The sequence below is a fragment of the Tamandua tetradactyla genome, chromosome 1 (genome assembly GCF_023851605.1).
Source record: "Tamandua tetradactyla isolate mTamTet1 chromosome 1, mTamTet1.pri, whole genome shotgun sequence".
In the NCBI taxonomy this organism is placed as follows: Eukaryota; Metazoa; Chordata; class Mammalia; order Pilosa; family Myrmecophagidae; genus Tamandua; species Tamandua tetradactyla.
The window spans coordinates 155,401,660-155,429,523 of NC_135327.1; the positions used below are offsets into that span (position 1 = coordinate 155,401,660).

At 35.4% G+C, this 27,864-nt stretch overlaps 1 protein-coding gene across 7 annotated transcripts in view; it reads right to left on the minus strand.

Annotated features, from left to right (window-relative positions):
• Positions 1–27,864, minus strand: part of TFEC (transcription factor EC) — a 203,492-nt gene that overhangs the window by 36,918 nt on the left and 138,710 nt on the right. For 6 of the 7 annotated variants that reach the window (XM_077114253.1, XM_077114414.1, XM_077114480.1 and 3 more), the window contains 2 exons: positions 11,985–12,215; positions 1,489–1,569 (listed from right to left, as the gene is read on the minus strand). In XM_077114253.1, coding sequence (XP_076970368.1) covers positions 1,489–1,569; positions 11,985–12,215 — 312 coding nt within the window. The remainder of the gene's footprint in view (positions 1–1,488; positions 1,570–11,984; positions 12,216–27,864) is intronic. The other variant, XM_077114328.1, reaches the window with a different exon arrangement.

Consider the following 27,864-nt stretch of genomic DNA (forward strand, 5'->3'; position numbering starts at 1 on the left):
ACAAAGAAATTCCTGATGGCCATTACCACCAATTTGTACTGAGTTAAGCCAGTCTACACAGCCTCCACAAAGCAAGCAAGATAATTTGACAAAGAAGAGTGTTTTAAGATAACCTCCACAAAACAAGCAAGATAATTTGACAAAGAAGAGTGTTTTAAGATATAATCTAAATGAAGTAAGTACCACATACAAGAAAGAGAAGATTGCAGGAAATTAATATCATTTCCTTAAATCCAGAAGTTGAATAATGATTGAGAAAATAGTATCCTCATGCTGTGAAATTAGACAGGGGGAAATTAGCAGCAATAATGTATTTATCTAGAGAGTTAGTCTGCTGTCATTTAACTATGCTACTTGAAATCTGAAGAGAGAAGAGGTAGCAAGAGTTGTCGCTCCACTAAAAAAAAGTCTGTAGCAACAACCAACTTTTAAACATTTTCTAATGTTTGGCAAGAAATACAACTATTATTGACTTGTTATCCAAGGAGGTGTTACATGCCGAAGGAGAGATACTTCTCCCTTTAGATAGTCTGAGAATTAACAGAGGAACAAAAGGGTGCTTTCTTTAATTTTTTCTTGAAGCCCTAATTTAAAATGGCCTTCTGTACATTGATTAAATAATGAACAGTATCTATAACATGCAACAGCATCAGAATTCACTTGTTTTCAATGAAATTTTTGAAAGAACAGTTCAATCAATATGTTTCATATTCTTTTTTCTCCTGTTATCTAAATGTCCTAAACCAGAAGCAAACAAATCAACAGTAGCCTTTCAAAATGCATTGAAAAAGCTTATGCAACCTTTACAGACAAAATCTTGAGTGATTAATAAATGAATAATGAGAATGTAGCCACAATCCAATAGAAGATAAGAAACCATCCTTCAATTGGATATTATTGCAGGAATTTTTTCTAATTTCAACACAGAAGTCTTTCTACATTTAACGGAGGGTGAGGCCTATTCTACCTTGCTTTATATTATCTCTAAATTCTGGTTATTGGCTTGGAAGCAAATTGTATTTTTCATTGTTGTAATCTTTATCTTTCTACAAAGTAGAGTGCCTCTGGATCTGATAGTTATTAGTCATGGTGAAATTGTCAAGATTTTGTCATGACTTTATGAAGGTATTTGATTATATGCTATGCTTCAAACAGAAAATCTGAAGATTAAATCACACACAGAAAGTGCTATGGCAGATCAGATACATAATTAGATGGTTAGAAATCTAGAGGTAGATGAAGAGATAGGTTGATAGGCAAGTAGAGGTAATGAATGGTGCAAGCATTATAACCTTCCTCAATAAGAGTAAATAATCTTTTTTCTTCATCCATAAATATTTTCTAATATTTATTTATCTTGTGTCTGTTTCAAAGGTGCAGAAGAAAAAGTTTACTAATCAAATGAGATTTCTGCTTTTTTTTTTTTAATCGTCCGAGTCTGTTATTTACTGCAGTCCTACTGACCTCCATAGGTCTGGAAACACTTACTGTTATTTGCAGAGGAGAGTCTGTTCCTTCCTCCTTAAAACTCGATTCCATACCGATTATGTCCTCAATAATGTCCTCCATCTAGCAAAATATAATGCATTTAGAAAATTGGGCTTAATGACAAAAAATGGTGTCACCCTGGATTCAGAGAGAAAAAATTTAGCAATCTTTAATAAGTGTTATAAATAGTTAAATTGAGACTATATATCAAAACCCAGAATATTTTAGAACTGAAAATGAGGGAAATCTGATACCCTTTGATCTGTGTTGCTTCTCCTTGACTTCGCTTCCACAGGCGCGGGCTGGCTGGCAAGCAGGTGATGGCTGGGCAAAGTATCCTATGCTAGTCCCTTGGAATAAGTTTCTACATAAATAGAATGGCTATCATGAAGCACCTCATTCCAGAGCCCAAATACTAGTAACCCAAATGTAACATGATGAATTCCTACAAACTTTACTTTTCTTTCAAAATATTTTTATTGCATCGAACAGGCAATATCCAAGAACATGTTAGCCACATTTTAGCTGATTAGTCCACATGGATACGGTATCTCTCTCAGTATCTTTCCTTCTCTCTAGTTCTAATTCTCTTGTCTCCTATCAGCTTCTCTTTAGTGAAATCCAAGGAGATGATGTGGACTCAAATATGTAGTGAATGAGGAAGTGATTAGTTCCCTAATGACATACAATAAGAGCAATTACAATAACAACAATAACAATCACAGACACTTTAAATAGTAACAATAAGGAACACTCATAGTGTGTGAGATGTTACAGGTGTGGTTCTAAATGCTTCACATGCATCAGCTCATGTAATCATCACAACAACCCTATGAAGTGGGTCCTATCGTTATCTCCATCATACAGAAAAGGAAATGAAGGGAATGAGAAGCTCAATAACTTGGCCCAGATTACATAGCCGCTGAGTGGCCGATATGGGGCTGAAATCGTAGGCCTGATTCTATAGTCCTTCAGTCAGCTTCTGACTCCCTTTCTCAACTATTTTCTTAAGCAGTCTTCTTTCCTCTCTGTCCTTCAGCTTGGGGAGATTTACATATTGTTCTCTCTCTCTCTCTCCCACTCCTCCCTGCCCCCCTTTCTCTCTTCTCTCTCTCTCTCCTCTGCCTCCAGCTCTAGCTCTGTTCTTTCTCATCATGGTTTTTTTGTCGTTGTTTTTTGGTTTTTAGTAAAATGTTCAATTATGATTCAAATCACTGGTGAATGCTGAGCTTACGCTAGAGCATGAATTTCCCATGATGTGCAAAAATGATCATCAATAAACTTAGGTAGATATATGAAAATATCTTATGATTCTGCTAATGTTACTTTCTTAGCAAGATATCTGGGAACCTCCGAGAATCAAGTACCCAGAGTTTTCTACCAAGATACTCCCAAAAGTAATATGTCAAAAACTAGAAGACTATTCATATATAAATTTAAATAATAGCTATTAACTGCCAACAAAACTATTTACAAAACTTTGTCATAAGTACTGGAGCTACAAGAGCGAACAGGGCAAAGCTCCTGCCCTCCTGGAGCACGAGTGTTATTGAGAAAGAAGCTAACAGTTTAATATACAGAAATCAAAGCTTGATGGGGCCGGACATTATTTTAAGAACTGGTCAGGGAAGGATTTACTGAGCGAGTGATATTTGAGTAGAGCCATGAACAGCAGGGGAAACCATAGTCTAAGGAACAGGGAAACAAAATACAAAGGTCCCGAAGTAGCAACAAGCTCATCATGCTTGAGGAAGAGTGAGAAGGCTAGTGGGAATGGGACAAAGTAAATGAGCACAAGGGGGGTTTGAGATGAAGTTGAAAAAGTAGGCAAAGAACCAACACTGAAGAGCATTCTAGGCCGGCGGTATCCAACATAAATTTTTTCAACGATGAAAATGGTCTATATGTGCACTGATCTACCAGCAACTTACCACATATGGCTAGTGAGCACTTGAAATGAGACTAGTGTGATTGAGGAACTGAATTTTGTATTTCATTTCATTTTTAAAAATTCATCTAATTTGAATTTAAAATTAAATTTAAGTGGTCACTTGTGGCCAGTAGGTTCTCTATGGGAGAGCACACCTCTAGGTCACGGTCAGAACTTTAGATTTTATTCCACATGTATCAAGAGATCCTAATAAATATGCATGTTTTGTTTCTTTGTTTAGTCCAGTCTCTGAAAACTTCAAAGTAAACACTTGATTGTTGCTAAACTCAAATATTGCTTTTATGATATTTCTCTCACTCATATTCTGCCGTTAAACGGATAACCAAAATTATATTGAACCAGGGGTAAGCAAGATTTGAGAGAAGGATGGTAAACACAATTTGTGGTAAACACATATTCTTTTTTGCTATTTCTCATAGATTCAGTAAAAATTACGCGGGAGAAATTATTTGCAAAACACAGCTAACAAAATGTGTCAAAATAGACATGTCCAAAATATACAGAGAACTTTTAAATTAAAACTCAACGATAAAAAGATAAACAACCCAAACTTAAAAATGGGCAAAAGACCTGAACAAACAACTACCCAAAGAAGATATATAGATGACAAGTATGCAAATGAAAATAGGCTCAATGTCACATATCATTAAGGAATTACAAACTAAAACAATGAGACACCATTACACGCCTATTAGAATAGCTAAAATACAAAACACTGACAACAAATGCCAGCGTGGATATGAAACAAGAAGAACCCTTATATTGCTGGTGGGAATTAAAAATTATACAGCCACTTTGAAAGATGCTTTGACAGTTTCCTACAAAGTTAAACATAGGCTTATGAAATTATCTAGCAATTGTGCCCCTGTATATTTGCCCAAAGTAGTTGAAAACATATGACCATGTAAAAATCTACATACAAATGTTGTAGCAGCTTTACTCATGATGACCAAAACTGGAAGCAAGAAAGATGCTCTTCAACAGGTGAATTAATAAATAAACTGTAGTATCTCCATTGGATGGAATATTATTCAGCAATAAAATAAGCTATCAATTCACAAAAAGACATGAAGGAATGTTGGGAGTATACTGCTAAGCAAAAGAAACCAGTCTGAAAAGACTACATACTATATGATTCCAATTACATGGCATTCCAGAAAAGGCAAAACTGTAGAGTTAGTAACAAGATTAATGGCTAGCATGGGTTTGGGGTTGGAGTGGGGGAGGAATGAATAAATAAAGCACAGGGCATGTTTAGGGTGGTGAAACTATTCATATGATATTATAATGGTGGATACAGGACATTATGCATTTGTCAAAATCCATAAATCAGTCCAACACAAAAAGTGTGCTCTAATGTAAACTATAGATTTTAGTTGCCAATAATATAGCAACATTGGTTCATCAATTGTAACAACTGTACACTTCCTGCACACTAATGCAAGATGTCAATAGGTAAAACCATGAGTGTGAGATTATGGTGTAGGGTGGGGGGAGGGTGAAGAATATGGGAACACTATGCTCTCTGTGCAATTTTTCTGTAAACGTAAAAGTGCCTTAAAATAAGTTTATGATTATGTTTTAATTAGACATCATCCCATTAATTTTCTCTGTGAGAGCTTGCATCAAAACTTGAATCTTTAAGTTTTCCTTCTTTTCTGTAAACATGCTTAGGTTTCCCCCATTCCAGAAAGAAACTTTTCTTCCAATTTATATACTCTTTTGGTTATTGCTCATCTCTTCTCATTCCTCTCATTCTTCCATCCAATCTCAGCCCCACCATGTACTTGGCCACACTGCACTGGGGGAAGAGCCAGCACTCTCCTTCCTTCTTCCACCCCCTCACCTTCCAATAAATCTATAAACTCTAGAAAACTGGACTCTGTTCCCATTATGGGGGCCTCTTTATCTTGGTGTCCATTATCTCTGAATCGTCCAAAGAACTCGGCACAGTTAGCACACACTTCTTATTGAAGCTAATCTTTAATTTCTGTAGCACAACAGAATGTTTCCATTTTCCAACTTGTTTGATTACTTCTGCCTTTCCACTGACTTTGCTTCTTTCTAATCTTCTTAATCTCTCGCGGTTCCCTGAAGATCTGCATAGAGCACTTTTATCTACTTACTTGACACTCATCAAAATAGAGTTAACAAAATGTTATGGTTTCAAAGGTCATGTGCAGGCAGGTGATCCCTGAATCTCAAGAAAAACCAGACTTTCCATTCAAAACCTAACCTCTGCAAAACACTCATAAGAGATGATGCAAGAAAAAGTTGGTATGTTCCTCATTTCTCATAACTCCTTTCAGACATTACTCTTCTACTTACATGCAGAGATTCATGCTCCATGGTGTCTCTGTCTTTTGATTTTAAACGTTTCTATGTCTCTTCTCTGTCATTAGCTGACAGCACTATCTTTTCCTTTTATTTACTGAAGACTTTGGTCCTGCCATTATTCTAACTTGATTTCAAGATCTAGAATCCATCCAAAATCTTGCTTGTCAGCTTCCAGGCATCACTGTAATTAACGACCTACAAATCCAGTTGATATTTTTTTTTCCTTTTTTTTTTTTTTTTATGGGCAGGCACCGGGAATCGAACCCGGGTCCTCAGGCATGGCAGGCAAGCACTCTTACCTGCTGAGCCACCGTGGCCCGACCTGATATATATTTTTTAAAGACAACAAACACAACATTTAAAACAAAATTACCAGATCAGAAAAAAACAAGTATTATAAACCAGCAGAACAAGCACGCTCAACGTCATAAACAAAGATACTGAAATGCAGAAACATAAGTTGTTTTGAAGGAGAAACAAAATGGAGATAATAGGTATGGAAAGTGGGACATTCAAGGAAAGAAGAGAATACTTGCAAGCTTTCAGGGATCTGAAAATAAGAGATCTACAAAGGAATAAGAATCAAACTTTTTAATAACACTAGATGCAAGAGGACAATAGGATAACAGTTTGAAGTATTATAGGTAAAGCACTTTGAACCTAGACATTTATACAAAGCACTTAAATGTAAGGTGAATTAAAATTGTTCTTAGACACTAAAAAACTCAGAAGATTAAAAGCCAAAAAAAAAAAAACTCCCAACATTCTTTCAGGAAGTACTCCAGCAAGAATATATATAAAACCATGAAATTAATGCAAAATATAAGATGAATGAGTAAACAGTCAAACTTGTAGTATAGATACAAAGAACATATGTAATATATAAATGGAGTATATATAATATAAAATGGTTAGAATTATGTGTAATATATCATGTACATAATGCATATATATAATATATAAGTGAATTCTATATAATACCAACACAAAAAGATAGTTGAGAGCCAGGAGATGAGACCATACTAAGCTAGATTTTTACTTAAGAGTATAACATAGATATTGATAAACTGGGAATTAAATTATATTTATAATATAAATAATACATATAACTATTTTTCTTAAAAAGTTAAGAGTAACAAACAAACAAACAAAAAAGAATAGAAAAATAAACCCATCTCTCTTCCCTTCAACTTGGAGCTGTTGGAAGGCACTGATCAGACATGATGTGTAACTGGTACCCTGAGCATGTGACAATGACACTTGCTTTGAAAGAAGGAATAAATGAAATCTTATTAACAGATCCAAGTTCTTTTCTGAGAAACTGTCTTGTGTCTTCAGTTGTCCTTTGAGCCTCTCCTCCTCAATGTCTTACAAGTGAAACTCCTCATCGTTGCCATGCCGACCCTTACACCCCTTCAGGTGTGCCTAGTCTTAACATCACCATCATCTGCATTGGTTCTCCCAGTAACCCAGGCTCAAAAATCTCGAAATCCTCCTCGCTCCTCTTTTGCCTTCACTTCACATACACAATATGATACCAAAACCTATCAACGCCACCTCCCCATTCGTTTCTTTTATTCTCCCAACCACCAATTTCCCTGATTCGGGTTATCATTACATTTCATTGTAATATTCTCTCATCTGTTCATCTCACTTCTTTTCCACTTGACTGCCATACAAGTGTCCCTGAAGCACAGCTTTGATTAAGAGACTTTTTTGCACTCAGAAATGAACTCTTGTTCCTGTTGCAGCCACACTGGGAGTCACCTAATAAATATCCATTCCCCTTTTCTTCTGGACTAAAGGACAATGATTTTGTTTGATGAAACAATGTGTCGGCAGGGAGGTAGGGCGGGAGGAGTGACGACACGTTTTTCTCAGCTTCGCATCAGCCAGATATAACCTTGTGACACTGTCTTGGCTAAAAACTCTTTAGCAGAAGCTTGCTTTGTGTTTCTTGGGAAGTTTTGCTCTGCTGATATAGGCATCCTGCTTGTCTCTCCCTCATCTTGGTTTGAGGACAGAAAGAGAGGTGGAGTCGCCACCTGGTAGCCATGAATTGCCCCTTAAGATAAATGCCACATGGTGGAGGAGTCTTCACACAAAGGGATCTTGATGGATGTGGAGAAACTTCAGCAGCTTCAAGCCACCTACCTCTGGGCTTCTTTTTACTGAGTTACCCCATTTTCATAACAGGAATTATAATAGTACCTAATCACAGTGTTGTTGTGAGGTTTAGGCATCAATCCAGGTAAAGGAAATTTTGCGCACAGAATAAATGTGAGCTCTTACCTTCATTTTTTTTTTAAATTTTTTTATTAATCAAAAAAAAGAAAAGAAATTAACACAACATTTAGAAATCATTCCATTCTACAAATGCACTCAGTAATTCTTAGTATCATCACATAGATGTATGATCATCATTTCTTAGTACATTTGCATCGATTTAGGAAAAGAACTAGCAAAACAGCAGAAAAAGATATAGAATGTTAATATAGAGAAGAGAATTAAAATAATAATACTAATAATATATATATATATATATAAAAAGGAAAAAGAAAAAAAACAAAACCAAAAGATACAAACACACAAACAAACAAACAAAAAACCATATTTCAGGTGCAGCTTCATTCAGTGTTCCAACCTAGTTACATTACACTTAGGTATTATTGTGCTGTCCATTTTTGAGTTTTTGTATCTAGTCCTGTTGCACAGTCTGTATCCCTTCAGCTCCAATTACCCATTATCTTACCCTGTTTCTAACTCCTGCTGGTCTCTGTTACCAATGATATATTCCAAGCTGATTCTCGAATGTCGGTTCACATCAGTGGGACCTTACAGTATTTGTCCTTTAGTTTTGGGCTAGACTCACTCAGCATAATGTTCTCTAGGTCCATCCATGTTATTACATGCTTCATAAGTTTAGTCTGTCTTAAAGCTGCATAATATTCCATCGTAGGTATACGCCACAGTTTGTTTAGCCACTCGTCTGTTGATGGACATTTTGGCTGTTTCCATCTCTTTGCAATTGTAGATAATGCTGCTATAAACACTGGTGTGCAAATGTCTGTCTGTGTCTTTGCCCTTAAGTCCTTTGAGTAGATACCTAGCAGTGGTATTGCTGGGTCGTAATCCATTCTGCCATTCTATGTGTTTTGATTGGGAAATTCAGTCCATTAACTTTTAGTATTATTACTGTTTGGATAATATTTTCCTCTACCATTTTGGCTTTTGTATTATATATATCATATCTGATTTTCCTTCTTTCTACACTTTACTCCATACCTCTCTCTTCTGTCTTTTCGTATCTGACTCTAGTGCTCCCTTTAGTATTTCTTGCAGAGCTGGTCTCTTGGTCACAAATTCTCTCAGTGACTTTTTGTCTATAAATGTTTTAATTTCTCCTTCATTTTTGAAGGACAATTTTGCTGGATATAGGAGTCTTGGTTGGCAGTTTTTCTCTTTTAGTAATTTAAATATATCATCCCACTGTCTTCTAGCTTCCATGGTTTCTGCTGAGAAATCTACACATAGTCTTATTGGGTTTCCCTTGTATGTGACAGATTGTTTTTCTCTTGCTGCTTTCAAGATCCTCTCTTTCTCTTTGTCCTCTGACATTCTAACTAGTAAGTGTCTTGGAGAACGCCTATTTGGGTCTATTCTCTTTGGGGTGCGCTGCACTTCTTGGATCTGCAAATTTAGGTCTTTCATAAGAGTTGGGAAATTTTCAGTGATAATTTCTTCCATTAGTTTTTCTCCTCCTTTTCCCTTCTCTTCTCCTTCTGGGACACCCACAACACGTATATTTGTGCGCTTCATATTGTCATTCAGTTCCCTGATCCCCTGCTCAAGTTTTTCCATTCTTTTCCCTATAGTTTCTGTTTCTTTTTGGAATTCAGATGTTCCATCCTCCAGTTCACTAATTGTAGCTTCTGTCTCTTTAGATCTACCATTGTAGGTATCCATTGTTTTTTCCATTTTTTCTTCTTTGTCCTTCACTCCCATAAGTTCTGTGATTTGTTTTTTCAGATTTTCTATTTCTTCTTTTTGTTCAGCCCATGTCTTCTTCATGTCCTCCCTCAATTTATTGATTTGGTTTTTGAAGAGTTTTTCCATTTCTGTTCGTATATTCAGCATTAGTTGTCTCAGCTCCTGTATTTCATTTGAACTATTGGTTTGTTCCTTTGACTGGGCCATATCTTCAATTTTCCGAGCGTCATCCATTATTTTCTGCTGGTGTCTGGGCATTTGATCAGATTTCCCTGGGTGTGGGACCCAGCTGGTTGAAAGCTTTTTCTGTGAAATCTCTGGGCTCTGTTTTTCTTTTCCTGCCCAGTAGGTGGCGCTCGTGGCGCTCGTCTGTCTGCACAGCAGTCAGCCCGGGAAACCGCGCGTGGAGGCGGGGGTCGCTGGCCGCCGCGGCTTGGGAGAGTGCACGTCCTAATTGCCCAGCTGGCCCGAAACGCCAAGCGTGACGGGAGGGCTCCGCTATCCAATGTTCCCAGTCAGACCGGGGAGCCACGTGCGTGGAGGGGACCCCAGTCGCCAGCCGCCCTGGTCGGGAAAACGCGCGCCCCTCGGGTATCTCACCGCAGCAGATTCTTCCTGCCCGTCAGCTGTTCCAGAATGGGGTACGCTGTCTTTTTGGTCTCTGTCGTGACTCCGGGAGCTGTTTCGTATTGTTTCTGTTTCTTTAGTTGCTTTTCTGGAGGAGGAACTAAGACCCGCGCGTCTTACTAAGCCGCCATCTTCTCCAGAAGTCTTGCGCATATTTTTTTAATCCTCATAGACTACATGGAAAACCTGGTTCTGCATTCTTTTTTTCTTCAAAATTATTCATATATCCAACATTGAAAAGTTTAAGTAAATATATATCTAGATATTTATATTCAGTTTTGGATTTCAAAAAGAACAGGTTTGTGGTAGGAAAGGTTTATTTTTACATTTCATTAAACAATCTATTAGATCCTTGTTCTTTTTCCTTTTCCAGATTAATATAAAATTTGTAAAAAACTTTTCCTCCATCATTTGAAAGTCAAATAAAAGGATACTGAACACTGTTCTATTATACCTAGAAGCTACAGACCTAATAGCTATAAAACAGTGATCAGATCAGTAATAATCACCAGAGATGTACACTGGGAAATTCCCTAGAAACATGGCCTTGATTAACAAATCAAATAAGGAAAGAAAGAGAGAGAAGGCAAAAGAGAGAGATGAAAGGAAGGAAGGAAGGAAGGAAGGAAGGAAGGAAGGAAGGAAGGAAGGAAGGAAGGAAGGAAGGAAGGAAGGAAGGAAGGAAGGAAAGAAGGAAGGAAGGAAGGAAGGAAGGAAGGAAGGAAGGAAGGAAGGAAGGAAGGAAGGAAGGGGAAAGGGTGGTAGAGAGAGAAGGGAAGAGGGAGGGCGGGAGGGGAAGAGGGAAGGAAAGAGGGAGGGAGAAAGAAAGAAAGAGAATGAAATAAGAAATGAAAGAGAATTGAAGGAAGGAAGGGAGAGGGAAAGAAAAAGAAACTCAATTATTATTGTGAATTTTCTACATTGATTTACCAAAGGAAGTTTTTACCCAGTTCTAACTGAGGCAACATCTATTAATTCTTTAATATTGTCTAAAGGTTTATTTGTAAGCAATTTACACTAAGCTATAAACTCCATGAAGTAGACATTGCCCTATTTATTCTGTATTCTTGCAGTTCAAAATTCATGTTATTTAGTAATGATAGGCAAATATTTGTTACAGATATAAATGAATGAATGAAGCAGATAGTAGCAAAAATGCGTTTTGTAAATTTATATCTATAAAATATCAAATGCAGCAAGATTATCAGTTTTATTCTAATGAAAATTTCTAGAGCACATATATACTGCTATTCAAGCAACACCTACCTGTTTTTTTTTAGTGGGTATTTAACCTTAATAACTAAGGTTATCAAAAACCACTTACAATTACAGCTAAATCTTCTTTTCGTGCCTATGTTGATTCACATTAACATAAAGTTGAAATTTTAAAAATAAATCCATTATAATGTACTACATATCATTGTTAATGCAGAATCAATTATTATACATTAATTAATTAAGAAAAGCATTTCTTTTGTTAAATTATTTGGACTTTGAATATTTACTATAAAAATGTAGACTTCAATTTCTTTAGCAGGCTTTTGGTTCCAACAACCTATTCTATCTTTTCATAACCCGTCATTAGACATACATGCCATTCTGCGCTGTCATCCTCTCTCCCAAGAGTTAGCAGTTTGGTGAGTGGGTTCCCCTGGAGGCCCGCTTCACTGTTGGGAGACACGTATCCCAGCTGTACCAGGGGCGCCCCAGGGTGCGGCTGTTTCAGAGTCTGGCTGATGATCTGGTGGTCAAGGGTCATGAAGGGCTTCACCTGCCCTTTTTGGGGCGGAGTCCTCGCAGGATTCTCCAGGTGTGCTGGGACCTACAGATAAAAGCCAAACCAAACACAGTGGGTGACGTCATCTGTTAAGTCTGACTTCCGGTTTTAACACTCAAACGATGATGATGCACGCATCCTAGCATTCTTTCGCTCTCAAATCTTGTGGGCTTGCCTTTTTACATAAAGTTTTAATGGTTTGTTGTTTTTAAGTAATTTAAACTCCATTAAAATGCATTAAAGGTTAATCAGTTTGTTTAAATGACTATTCCTCAAAATAATATGCAGGTTGAAATAAAATTGAGATTAAATATACAATCCGCAGGACTTTTTGAGGGTCTAATAAAGGAAGGCTAAAATAGTACAAGGAAAATACAGGTGATTCACTATTATTCGTGATTTTTAAATACTATATAGACCTTCCAAAGTATATTAATTTTATATTATATATAACTATTCTATAGAATATAATCACAACTATTTTTATTTTAAAAATTTCAAGTAGCCATGTGGGAGCCGAGATTAGAAATACGTGGACCAAAAAGGAAGTGTGATAGCCTACAGATGGTGAAATCTAGTTGATTGCTTTCTACTTTTCTGTGTTTTCTAAATTTTCTATAGAGAGGTTAGTTTTACATTTAAAAAATTTTGTTTTTAAACCATTCCATAATCTCACCTTATAATAAGGATAATTTGGTAAAGAATCATTATTTTGAATTGCCAGAAAGAAGCATCCAGGGAAAATCTAACTAGCATATGTGCCAACTAAACAACAACTGTCCAGTCTTTCGAAATCCAATTTTCAAAATGTAGACTTTTAAACTTCTTGAGATGTTCAGTTTAGTGGCCATAGTTACATGTGTACCATTTAAAACTTTCCCTTTAAAATCCTATGAATGTAGTATTGCCTGCCTGTCTCCTTTATATTTACTGTACTGTGCTGTAGCTTCTAGTACATTTTCCTCAAGTGGGCTATATATAAGCCTATTTAATATTTCCCTCATGTTAAACAATAGTAGAGATTGCTGTTCAGTGCTTATTTTTCCCTTTTATTTCAGTTACACAAACTACTCCTTAAATCCCCTAACATGCATTAGCCCAGATAAATAGCCTTTACAAAGTATTTTGCATTTAAATTAGCTGGTTTAGGGTACAATATTGTCGTAGTTACTTTAGTTTAATTCTGTTATGCTGACATTTTTAGCATTATTTTAATTGTACTACCATAAAGTAATTTTTCAGTCATATAAAAAAGATTAAGATTGGTAATAAAGATTACACATATTACTAATTATATCACCATGAGCTTTAAAGTTGTAAAATAACATTTCATTAAAATGCCAGTGGGAATTTTTAGGGTAGCTATTTAAGTTATCCTACAGTTTTAAGTTAATCCTTCTTAATCTGTATACATTTACAAAACATACATTGTAAGTAGCATTTTCAGATTCACAAATCTGGATGATATTTCACACAATACAACTGAATGCTAAAGAACACTATATTCCTGCAAATGAAAAATATCTCTTGTTTTAAGAAGAGTATGCTGAATCAGAACTGACAAGTTATTAATTCATTTTTTCATCTACTGACTCTAAAAGCCTTTATTATAGCATATACTGTACTTCCTGTTATACCAAGACTACAAAAATGTTTTAACTGTGCTCTCAGCACTTTAGGAATTTACAATCTAGTGGTCAATATTAGTATCAACTACAGCAGCAATGATGATATCAAAATAAGTTGCATGTACCAGGCTCTGTGCTAAGTAATGGATGGGCATTGCTTCTTTAATCCTTGTTAAAGCCTTGGGAGAAGGGTATCCTGAGTGTCTCCAGTCCACAATCTATGTGAAGTCACTGAGACTTAGAGAGGTTAAATGACATACCTATTATCAATCAGCTAATAAGGGATGAAGCTGTAATACAGAGCCTGTCTTCTTTACCACTGTACAGTTTGACACCTGACTAAATGAATAAAATAACTGATGTACAAAGCCAAAGCTCAGTAATATATACAATGACTTTAAAATGCCACAGGACAGTGGTTGTTTACAACTATTTGGAAGAGAAAGTGATTATGAATCATGTGTTGGAAGGAGAAATGGCTCTGCACAGGAGGCAAAGGAGAGGAATTATCAAGTGGAAAATATTGAGATAAATGAAGAGAAGAAATTGGAAGATAGTCACAAATGTTAGTTTTGAAAAAGAACTCACACAGATATTTTCTCTTTCTCAAAGTAAGACTACTGTCTCCTTTTCAGCCTCTCTAAACAGAGAGAGGATGCAATGGAACAAATTCTAATTCTACTTAAATGATTGGTTATTTATGAAGTTGGAAAGGATAAAATGTTAGCAGGTAAAAGTGAGGACGGTCTTGGACTCTATCTAACCACATGTTGTAAACAAAGTAGGAGTCTAAAAGCTCAGGAGAGCATAGGAAGAGTCAATGGAAATCGACTAAGCTACTCCCCAGAATATCCCTGTCCTTTCCAATCACTGATTGGAAATAATGGGGCAATTAAGCCTGTAAGCACCAGTTAAATAATGGGCAGCCAATTCTTTTTTTTTTTTTTTTTTTTTTTAATGTATTATTACTTCTTTATTTAATGTACTATCTAAACAGAGCAATAAAATAATATTAAATTGAATGAAGTAGCTTAATTATTTTAATAAAGATATCCGTAATCTAGATTCAATTTAACTTAAAAGAGAAGTTGAAATTCTGAATATTTATATGCCCTCTAATTGTTTCTCAGAATGTAACTCAGTGGCCCACCCACATAGCTACTGTTTTTTTTTTTTTTTATTAATTAAAAAAAGAATTAACAAAACAATTAGAAATCATTCCAATCTACATGTACAATCAGTAATTCTTAATAACATCACATAGTTGCATATTCATCATTTCTTAGTACATTTGCATCGATTTAGAAAAAGAAATAAAAAGACAACAGAATAAGAATTAAAACAATAATAGAAAGAAAAAAAAACAAAAAAAACAAAAACAAAAAACCTATACCTCACATGCAGCTTCATTCAGTGTTTTAACATAATTGCATTACAATTGGGTAGTATTGTGCTGTCCATTTCTGAGTTTTTATATCCAGTCCCGTTGTACAGTCTGTATCCCTTCATCTCCAATTATCCCTTCTCTTTTTTTTTTTTTTTTAATTAACGGAAAAAAAGAAATTAACCCAACATTTAGAGATCATACCATTCTACACATGCAATCATTAATTCTTAACATCATCACATAGATGCATGATCATCATTTCTTAGTACATTTGCATTGGTTTAGAAGAACTAGCAACATAACCGAAAAAGATATAGAATGTTAATATAGAGAAAAAAATAAAAGTAATAATAGTAAAATCAAAACAAAACAAAACAAAACAAAACAAAAACCTATAGCTCAGATGCAGCTTCATTCAGTGTTTTAACATGATTACTTTACAGTTAGGTATTATTGTGCTGTCCATTTTTGAGTTTTTGTATCTAGTCCTGTTGCACAGTCTGTATCCCTTCAGCTTCAATTACCCATTGTCTTACCCTGTTTCTAACTCCTGCTGAACTCTGTTACCAATGACATATTTCAAGTTTATTCTCGAATGTCCGTTCACATCAGTGGGACCATACAGTATTTGTCCTTTAGTTTTTGGCTGGATTCACTCAGCATAATATTCTCTAGGTCCATCCATGTTATTACATGGTTCATAAGTTTATCTTGTCTTAAAGCTGCATAATATTCCATCGTATGTATATACCACAGTTTGTTTAGCCACTCTTCTGTTGATGGAGATTTTGGCTGTTTCCATCTCTTTGCAATTGTAAATAACGCTGCTATAAACATTGGTGTGCAAATGTCCGTTTGTGTCTTTGCCCTTAAGTCCTTTGAGTAAATACCTAGCAATGGTATTGCTGGGTCGTATGGCAATTCTATATTCAGCTTTTTGAGGAACCGCCAAACTGCCTTCCACAGTGGTTGCACCCTTTGACATTCCCACCAACAGTGGATAAGTGTGCCTCTTTCTCCGCATCCTCTCCAGCACTTGTCATTTTCTGTTTTGTTGATAATGGCCATTCTGGTGGGTGTGAGATGATATCTCATTGTGGTTTTGATTTGCATTTCTCTAATGGCCAGGGACATTGAGCATCTCTTCATGTGCCTCTTGGCCATCCGTATTTCCTCTTCTGAGAGGTGTCTGTTCAAGTCTTTTTCCCATTTTGTAATTGGGTTGGCTGTCTTTTTGTTGTTGAGATGAACAATCTCTTTATAAATTCTGGATACTAGACCTTTATCTGATATATCATTTCCAAATATTGTCTCCCATTGTGAAGGCTGTCTTTCTACTTTCTTGATGAAGTTCTTTGATGCACAAAAGTGTTTAATTTTGAGGAGTTCCCATTTATTTATTTCCTTCTTCAGTGCTCTTGCTTTAGGTTTAAGGTCCATAAAACCGCCTCCAATTGCAAGATCCATAAGATATCTCCCAACATTTTCCTCTAACTGTTTTATGGTCTTAGACCTAATGTTTAGATCTTTGATCCATTTTGAGTTAACTTTTGTATAGGGTGTGAGAGATGGGTCTTCTTTCATTCTTTTGCATATGGATATCCAGTTCTCTAGGCACCATTTATTGAAGAGACTGCTCTGTCCCAGGTGAGTTGGCAGCCAATTCTTTAAGTACTTTTACATTGCCTGGGATCTGAACACCACCATAAATGTATCTATTGATTTTTTTTTAAATTGAATGTTCCAGCATTTTGTTGGATGAAGTCATTGAAATTAAAGGTGGCCCTTGCACATTCATTTGCTTTTACAGGAAATATTTTTTGATTATCAAGTGTGTGGGCACTGAGCAGTACACTGAAGGTAGAAGAGAGATAGACACTGTGTCTGCCCTCAAGAAGCTTACAGCCTGGTCACCAGCTAGGCAGAATTGAAAACAAAACTTGTGTTCTTGAAAGACAAGGACTGTGCTTATTTTGTTGACTGCTGTGTTGCCATTCTTCCTGTACATAATCCAGAGCATGGCAAACAGAAGGCACTAAAAAGTATGTGATCATAAAAGAATGATTGATTAGAGTACAGTGAACAGTGCTATGATAAATACAGAAAACTTTGGGAATCCATTAGGGTAGATAGTAAACCATAATCACAATATCAAAGTCTTCACCCAGAAGCCTGGAATGGGTGTAGATTGTGATTTGGTGCACTGGATTGTTAACAGATTACTGCCATCAAAATTCATGGAAATTTACTATTGAAAGCATTAAGAAATCCTATCTCCAGAATTCTGAATTATGCTTCAATATTGTTACACTTACATGCTGCTGTTGCAAACTAAAAATAATAGCAATCCTATTAAGTCCAAGGTTTTGTCTGTGTGCAGAAATCTGTTTAATTTCACTTCAATGTATTGATTTAGAGTCTCCCTATTTTACAAAATATTATAAATAAATATGTGGTACAGATATGGGGAGAGATACTGATAGGAGAAAATGTTGGCTGAAGATATATATTGGAACTGAGTAAAAATTATATATATGTATAATATATATATATATATATCAGGTGGAACCTTATGAAATTGCAGAAATTAGATCATTTTAGACCTACAAAAATGTCAACTCCATATGGTTCAACCTAGCTGATGGTGCTTATTAAATAAATACCAAAACATACCAGTTTTGAAAAAAAAACAAATTTTCTTTACCTTAATATCAGAAAATGAAAACCTAGATCATTCCATCGGGGATTTGAATGCTGTAATAATTATTCCAACAGTAGTTTTTGCAAAATGTGCAGTGAAGTTCTTTGTATGACCATATTTTTAAAAATACACATTTATTGTCTTAAATTGGATTGCAGGGAAACCTACTCTTAGATTTGCCTGCAGGAGGTTATTGGGGAACCTGACTCTTAGGGGAGTGAGGAGAGCAGGACTGGGCAGAGGGAAGAGTGCCTCAGACCTGAAGGGGATAATTTGTGCTATGCACCATAGCATCACTATGTTGACTTTTGAAGAAAGATTCAAAGCATAATATGAATCAGCTCAAGTGGGCAACTCAAATATGTGACTTCATAGTAATCTGACTAAGGACTCACGCTCAAAGCCTCCAGAGTAATGTTTTCTAAACCAATTTACACTGCGGACTCGCTATTAGTATACACTAACACACAGGATCATTTGGTTTAGAGAATTACCACATTAGCAGTTGTCTCAAGTCAGATTTTTGATAGAAATTACATTGTTATAAAAAAAAAAAAGTCCCATTATTTGGAGTTGCAAAATTGAAAAATTTAGCTTAAAAAGTCTAATTAAGGTGGTGTAATGGTGGCTCAGTGGCAGAATTCTCACCTGCCATGCTAGAGACACGGGTTCGATTCCCTGTGACTACCCATGAAAAACAAAAAAGTTTAAATATATGAGATCTGATTATTCTGTATAGCTTAATGTAATTCCATGATACAGTTCAGAATATTTGGGATAAATAATAAAAAAAAATTATTTGAAAAGGCCCTTGAGAGATTGGAGAAAAAATATGAAACTATTAAACTTCCCTACCTGAACAGTTTCTAACATTCTGTCAATCACTGGGGACCCCCAATTTAATAAGCCAAGCTCTTGAGCTTGAGGCTGGCCCTTATGAAACTTATTTGGTAATGGTAAGCTAAGGCTACTTATAAACATGCCTAAAATTCACCCCCAAAGAACTTCTTTTGTTGCTCAGTTTGGCTCTCTAAGCCAAACTCTGCAAATAAACTCATTACCCTTCCCCGCTATGTGGACCATGACTTCCAGAGATGTAAGTCTCCCTGGCTACATGGGACATGACTCCCACGGATGAGCCTGGCCCTGGCATCATGAGATTAAGAATGACTGGTTGGCCAAAAGGGGGAAAAGAAAGGAAACAAAATAAGGTATCAGGGGTTAAGAGATTTCAGATAGAGGCAGAGGTTATGCTGGAGGTAACTCTTATGCAAACTTAAGCCAGATATTACAAATTGCCATGGTATGCCAAGCCACAACCAACAGTATTCCTGAAAACCCTAAAGAAAACCCAGAGCTCTACCTAAGACTCTATAAAAGTTTTACTTATTAAGTTTATTTTTGATAAATTTAAAACCTCCAGATTGTATCTATGCCAGATAAGCCCTGAAACTTAAAGTTACCAGTCTTTCCCAGAATATCAAGCAGTTGCATTCCTCTACCCCTTTTGTCATGTACCCCTTTTCGACATGAAGAAGCTATAATGGTCATTGCGCAAATATCCTTGAAGATTGAAAGAATGATCAAATGAAAGGGAGGAGTTACTACAGAGAAGATAGGATTTAGATAGAATTATGCCTCCTGAATCATTATAAAGATATTTCTTTTTAGTTTCTAGTGTGTTAGAACAGCCAGAAGGAAATACCTGAAATTGTGGAACTGTAACCCAAACTATACTTTGAAATTTGCTCTGTAATTACCTGTTAAACTGTACTTTGGAATTCATCATTTTTCTGTACATATGTTATATCTCACAATAAAAAATATTTTTAAAAAGGAGTGGGAAACAAAATTTTTTTAAAGTCTAATTATGAACCACTTTAGTTTGGACTCCCATGTTTTGATAAAGCATATGGGCCCTTTGAAAAAATTAGAAATACATGCACTAGTGAGCTATAACAAGGCTTAGATTCATTAATAAAGGAACCAAGGGAACTGTGCTTAATAAGTAATCCAAAGTATTTATGAAAAGTTAGAATCATACAAATTCTTGCAAGTACAAAAAGCTAAGAGTAAGGTATTGGTCAGAATGAAAATAGTCACATCCTGGTTGCAGAAAACATAATCACTGAGGAACGACAATCACAAATACAAAACATGTGTCTCTTTGGTTTTCATTTTTCTCCTCTTTCTACTTCAGGTTTTAGACTAGAATAAAGGCAGAAATCCTGACCACTGAGAGAATGGGTAGAGATCCATGAGAAAGCAGCCTAAGGCCTTAGAAAGAAGTCAGATAGCAGTCTCTAGGAACAGCAGGTGAACGTACAGTAGATAATTTTAGGATATCTGGTAGCTAGTGAAATTATCTGAAACCTCAGAGTTGAGATGGTTTTGGGAGAGTTCAACTCTACAAATCAGTAAAAATTAAGTTAGAATGTTTTGTTTTACTTAAGTTTAAGACAAAACCATGTTTAGAGTCAATAGCGGTTGGTATGACTAGCTAAATATTTTTGAGATAGGTAACTCTCTTTGCATTTGGATTTTAAATCTCCTGGGAGGTAGCAGAGCTGTGGAGTGGATGTAGGGGCCAGTAAAGCACTGCTGGCTGAAAGGCCCTCTACGTTCCCACGCAGAGTCAAGTTTAATCACACAGTACTTTTCATATTATGGTCCTAGATACATGAGCTCACTCCCCCAATTCAGTGTTCTCTGCTGTAGTCTTTTGATTTAGTTTCTTATATGGTTTAATACCCTATTGCCTGCATAACAACTAGGGAGAGTATATTGTATAAGGATATTTGAGAAACAAATGGATAACTGCACCAAAACACATTGAAGAGCTCCATCAACTCTGTAATTCCCTAACCAAAAACACTGTCCACTTTTATCATATGTCCTTAAATATTTTGCTGTACATTACATGCAATGCTATTAAACATAATTTAGTTTACCTTTTCTAAAAATGCTATCTTTATCTAAGGAAAGCATGAGATAATGGTAAAAGCCTTAAATTAATTCTTTTCAACATTCACTCAGTAAACCTTTAATGAGAGTTTGCTCTTTGTTAAAGTCAATCCCAAGGGAAAGTCATTCCTCTCCAGAAAGCAGAACTGTGACCCAAGTGTCACCATCCACCTGGAGACCACTTATCTAAACTGGGGGCAAGGAACCTAGGAAGAGATGAAACAGCTTTGGGGCACTAGTCTTTGAAACTGAAAATTAGAAAGTGACAGCGAACACCACACAAATAATTATCTCAGTTACTTTTTATCACTGTTGTTTTGACTAGCCAATCAAATCAGTCAGGCAAGCAGGGAGCCTACCTAATAAGCCTGTTTAGACCATGAGCAGTAAAAGGAACAGAATTGTTTCCAGCCAGAAATAGACTGATTCTGTTACCTGGTTATAGCAAATAAAAACACATGCAAAATCATCACACGCACACACGCACACACGCACAAACACATAAGCACACAGACACGTCAAAAAGCAAGATGGACAATTCCATTTATTATAATACGACAGTCCTTATTGAATTTTGTTAATTTTATACTGAGTTCAAATGTAATAAGTGAGGGAAAAGTTTGGACTTCACAAGTGAATAATAGGTAACTATTAATTATGTTCTTTCTGTCAGAGGTACATAAGAAGAAATCTATTTTGGGGACTTATGATTCCACTACCTCCTAGGTAACTACTTATAAAAGCCACATGACATTTTTTAATGTTCTGTAGTAAAGATTAATAACTCATTTCTTCAAATCTTACTTTCCTCACAGCAGTCTTTGCATATGATATACCCATAAATCTCATCGTGACTCAACCTAAAATTATACAGGAGAGCTTGTCTGATTGAGATATAACTACTGAACTAAAGTAGGGCCAAGTTCATCAAAAGTTTTGCTTAGGTTTCTGAATAACTGTCAGCATATTTCATCTGAATATCATATAATTCAAATATAAAAAGTGATTGTAACATATTCCCCCAGTACCAGTCATTTGAATTTGGATAATTCCAAAACTGTGTCTTTGAGGAAAGATCCACACTTAAAAGCCTCTAAAGAGGCATGAATATTATTAAGCAGAGCTTTCCTGATTCAATAGTATTTTCTCAGTAATAATGAGTGCATGCTACTAATAATCATGTTTAGACTATAAAGCAAAGCTTCCCTTATAACTCTTTCTGTCTGCATCTATATTTGTGTTAACTTCCTTAGTTTATTTTTTTCTTAATAAAATTTTCATGATGTACCTTAAAAAGAAAAGGGGCAGATACCAGCATTAATTTTTGTTTACTTAGTTGGATCCATTTTAAATAACGTGTATTTGGGGATATTTTGAACCATAAACATTATCAAGAGTCAGATCAGAGACTGACTACCTTGTGTTGGCTGCAAAACAATACAACAGCCATTTATGCACTAAAGCCAACTGGCAGCATCATCAATAACCAAAGTAAGTTAGCATAAAGCATTCAGAAAAATCAAGCCATGATATTCTAAAGCACATTTGATGTTGCATTCACAGATTTTCATTCATTGACTGCAAATGTTTTTGAGAGCCTTACTTCATGTAAGGTTTTGTGCTAATGGGCTCTGGGAATATAATTATGAACAAAGGTGACATAAACCAGTTTCCAAAGAGTTCAAAGTCTATTAGAAGATACAGATAATTAAACATATAATTATAACACAATATGACAACCTCTGCGAAAGTAAAAGTTCTCATAAAATTGAGCAGAAAGATCTAGGTAAAACAGGAGCAAGTCATTCAAATTAAAGTTAACTTCTGCTACAGGTTTCACTGATTCATTCATTTAACACATAGAGAGCACCTATGAACACTCGGCCCTTAGCTGGGGAGCAATGGTGAGTAATGTCAAACATGGTCCTTCCTCATTTGCCTTCTGGACAGGTGGAAGCAACAGATTTTAATAAAATAATCACATGCACGCAAAAAGGGACTGTTCATGTGCTGTAAGTGAAAGGAAGGGGAGATAACATGATTAGAAGAGCAAGTGTTAAAAGGATGTGATCGAGGCTGAAGTCAAGGATAGTTTCCCAAGGAAGGGAAAACAGGGCAGGATTTGAGGGATGGGTAAGTAACTAGAGGAAAAGTAGAGGGAAAAGCATTTCAGGGATTTGGAACTGCATATGCAAGGGCCCTGTATTAGGAGGAGGCAAGGTGAGAGAAATGCACTGAAAGGAGATAATGGGGCTGGAGCATGGAGACCATGGTGAGGAATGAAGCTGGGCAGGCTGGTAGGAGTGGCCCATGCAATCCTTCAGCTATACACAAGTATCTTTTTTATTTTTTTTATTGTAAGGAAAGAGATAATAGTTGATGCATGAGGTCCAATCAGATGGATTTTATAGTGGTAAAATGAGAGAGTCCAGGAGACAAATAAAGGCTGCTTAGCTAGGTTCATGTGCTGAGGGTGAGGTGGTCATGTGAAGATAAATAATTTGATTGAAGAAATGTTTAGAAATGGATGAAGGTATGACAGTAGAGTTCCAGCTGAAGTAGCTGAAAGGATAGTGAAGCCCTTCAGTGGGAAGATTGGGGATCTTAGGGAAATGACAGGGAATCATGAGTTTAGTTTTGAAAACGTTGATTTTGAGATGCCTTAAAGGTGTCCAAAAGGGGCCATCGAATTGGCAGCTGGATTTATATAATTCAGGAACTCGGAAGGAAGGTATGGGCTCTGGAGATAATTCACATGTCATCTGCACTTAGGTGAAGACTGATAAGATTGGCTTTGGAAGCTGTAAATAATTAAAAGATGAGAGGTCCCAGAACTGAATATGGTGGGCTCCCAACTTTTAACTGAACATCAGAAAATCTATTCTGATACTCAACTCTATTTCCCCCCTATATACCATTGATTTTGTCTTGCTCATCTTGCGCAATGCTTATTTGAAGTTTAGCATGTGCTATGCTGTCAAGTAAGTCGTCCTCGATTAAGCAATTATTTGTTTTTTCTATTTCCAAAATTATGTATTCAGCACTCTGATATAGATACAGCCTTATTTTCCTAGTAACAACATCATAGCTGCTATATTACCAGAACTCAATATCTTGTCTATAATTTCAAAACCCAAATACCTCTAGAAACAAGAAGTTTTATTTTTACATTTGGCACAAACTCATTTGATGGCAAAATCTCACCTGAAATGAAGTGAGTCTAATTACATTCTTTTTTTATCTGGTTTATACTAAATATTCATGTTTTGCCTCAGACGTATTAATATGTTTGATTATGAGAAATTGCCTTGTACCCCTCTGGGGGTGATAAGTAATAAATACTATTGTATCACATTACCCTTCTAAATCTGAAATATTGAGAATTTTTAAACATATCTATGGATAACGGATTGTGTACCTCTTTTTTTTATTGAGAAAAAAACATGTACTATGGTACTTCGCATTATTATCTTATTTAAGTTCATGGTATCATCAAATAAGAACTCAATTGGGTCTCCACATTTTTAAAGAAAATTTCAGTACTACATTTTCTGTTTTTTATTTTCAGAAATACTATTGCATGAAAAATTAAAATTCAAATTGAACATCTGCTGTCTTTTAGAGAAACGATGTGGGAAACTGTCATTTCCAATTAAACAAGACAATTGAATGTGTGAATGATATATTCTTCTTTTAATAAGAATGAATTTTCCAGCACTAATGACATTATAGATAGGTAATACCACTATAAATACATTATATTTAGTGCTTATGGGAAGGTGTAAATAAGTTAATACCACAATTTTTATGCTTTTTAGAAGTTTAAGCTCCCATACACTCAAATTTCCTGCAAATATGAAAATATGGAAGTTAATTATTTAAGCTAGATTCAGTAAAATGTCAAATTAAATCTTTTCAAAAACATTTATCTGATGCATTAGAGCTTAAATATTAATACTCAATAAGAAGATTATGAAACAAAAGACATTCTGCCTCAAAAATCAACAGTTATGTTTAGATCACGCTTTACACTTTGCAGTTACTTTCAAGTTAAACCAGAGCTCTCATGATTCATAAAGGTAATATTTTTTATCCTTGGTACTGTGACCTTTTGGTATCATTTTCATTATGAAGTTGTGAATGTTCTTTCAAGGATGCAGAGAATAAAGGAGAAATGAGACTAAGTTCTTTAAAAGGTCATATTTCAAATATCTTGGAAAGTCATCAATGCATTAAAAAAAAACATGTTCTAAAACCTATAAATGGGAACATCTAGGATAAAAATCCAAACCTCCCTATTATGTTCGCCATCTCTTATATCATTCTATAACAAATGTGTACCATATTTATAATTTATATTATGTTTAATGGCTGGATTTGGGAAAATTTCAATATATTATCAACATATTCATAATTTATAAAATAAATTCACAGGTGACTTAATGTAAATGAATTTATAACAAATAATTTACATATTTTTGTAAGAAGAAAAGGACAATAAAGGTTTTCTCCTGAAAAAAAAGCTAAACAATTCAAATGGTTCTATACTCTCTTAAGCTTAAAAATTTTTTATATCCTTTATCTACTTACTTATGGGTTGATATATGATCATCAATTAATGAAGTCATTTTTATCATAATAAAATGTCATCATTAGTACTACAGAATTCTAGTCTAACCATTGTATAAAGAATATGACCCAGGCATTTTAGGTAGTTAAATATTAAAATAATCTAATTGAAAATGAGACTCTAAGATTATTCATTTTGATTGACAAACTGCAGAAAATGGCTTTGTTTCATAAGTGTATTTCTATCTTTCAATTTTCATAGAGGGTAATAGGATTTCTGAGAAAAAAGAGCAAAATGTATCTTGTCTTTGTTTTACTTGACTAGTAAATATAATTATTTTTGGCTCTCTATATTTTAAAATTCACTGTTATTAAGGGAAGCACTTTAATCGAATTCCTCAAGTAATTGTAGCTTACTATGGGAAAGCCTGCACAGCTGTAGGAGTCTCACCTTCCCCTTGAGCAACGAAGCACAATGTTCCTTCAGAATCAAAGTAACATGTTCCCATCTGACATTTTTGATTATAGAAAGTACATAGACATGGAGCATTAATTCGTGGAGGAAACAGATCGCAGGACCTCGTGGATTAGTTGAAAGCCTTCAAAAACCAGATAATAGCAACCACAATCACAAGTTGATTCAATCATTTTAGTGATTCAAGTAAGGACTTTTTTAGCCTACGAATAAAAGTCCTTACTAAAAAAAAGACCTTACTGGCTTTATTACATGAAGATATTAACGGTCTTGCTCACAATCTCATAGGCAAAATGTGAACTCAATTTCGAGTCTTTTGATCATATTCCTTCAACTGCAAAGGATTTATCATCAGTTCCAGGATAACAAAATTTAACTCCAGCCTCCACTATTAGAAAAAAATGTGTTCTATATATACATATATGAATCAACCGACCCCATTCTAATGGAAAAAACCTTCGGAGTTGCTTCCCTGCTATTAATGGGGTTTAACTTGATTCATTTATGTTTTTGCTTTTGTTTTGCATTGCTTTCACTTAGTGTATCTGGTAGCCACCACATCCTGCAAGATGTCACTTCTATACACAGTAAGGGACAATGCTACTATCTACCAACAGAGAGTATTAACTTTAGATAAAGTTGTTTCCTTTCTTTAAGCTTTGTTCTACCTAATTTCTAGACATGTACTAAAAGTTCACTGCTCCAAACAGTCCCAACTTCTTCTCCCAGAAAAATTTTTCCTTATGTCATCTTAACTGCTATCTGAATGTTTCACTGCTTGATAAACTTCTAACTTCTTTAAAAGACAGAGATAAGAAAGAGAGAGAGAGAGAGATGAAAAAATATTTCCAGCTTGGTTTATTCTAAATAAATATCATGATTACTCTATTTAGTATCTTTAAACTTCTTGCTCTGAGGGATAAATTAAATGAAATGCACCTAAGAAGTTTGCACCTAAGAATTAAATGATAAAATGAGTCTTGTAAGATCTTTCTTTTGTGTAAATTAATATTCAGACAGAGCAAAGCAAATGCTAGATAATATTGTAGTTTTGAAATATATGATAAATATTTTACTGTAACTTCAGAGATAAAGATCCAGGATTCTGTACTCCAAATTCATTTGAATACAGCTATTAAATAAACAACTATCTTTATTGAAAACTAAAAAGGAGAAAAGAAAACCATATTTAAAAATAGGATACTTTAGGCTTTTTCAACTTTTCCTAATTGTTTTTGTTTTTATTTGCTATGATTCCTCTCTCTCTCCCTCTCCCTCTCCCTCTCCCTGTCCCTCTCCCTGTCCCTCTCCCTCTCCCTCTCCCTCTCCCTCTCCCTCTCCCTCTCCCTCTCCCTCTCCCTCTCCCTCTCCCTCTCCCTCTCCCTCTCCCTCTCCCTCTCCCTCTCCCTCTCCCTCTCTCTTCTTTCCCCTCACATCTGATTTATTCTCTCATCCTTGCAGCATTAAGAATTTTACTGTGGTCCTAAAATACCTAGCTGGGATGACTTGCTACTCTGGTATTTCCCATCTTACATGGAGTCACTGCTGGAAAATCTTAAAAGAAGTCAGTTCCCTAATCTAATGCTAATAAATTAACCTCTCAATGTTATGAAAATGCTCCAGTAGTAAAAATTATCAAGGGCAAGGGTTTGTTTATTTATTTATTTATCTATTTATTTATTTATTTCACCAGCATGGACTGAAAAAAAATGTAGGTGAAGGCAAACAAAAATAGAAAAGCAAACAAAAACTAGTTTATGAAGAGCCTCAAGTTCTACCATGAGATTTGTTTCCAAAGCCAAGATCAGGCTTTTAAGTTCTGTGGCAGGACAATAAAAATGATCCATTAATATTTCAGAAATATCACTTAGACAATAATGTGGGGACTGGATTATTGAAAGACAAGAGTAGGCACAGGGAGAGCAAATAAAAACTTTTGGCAATATTCTAGGAGAGAAGAATAGAGGTCA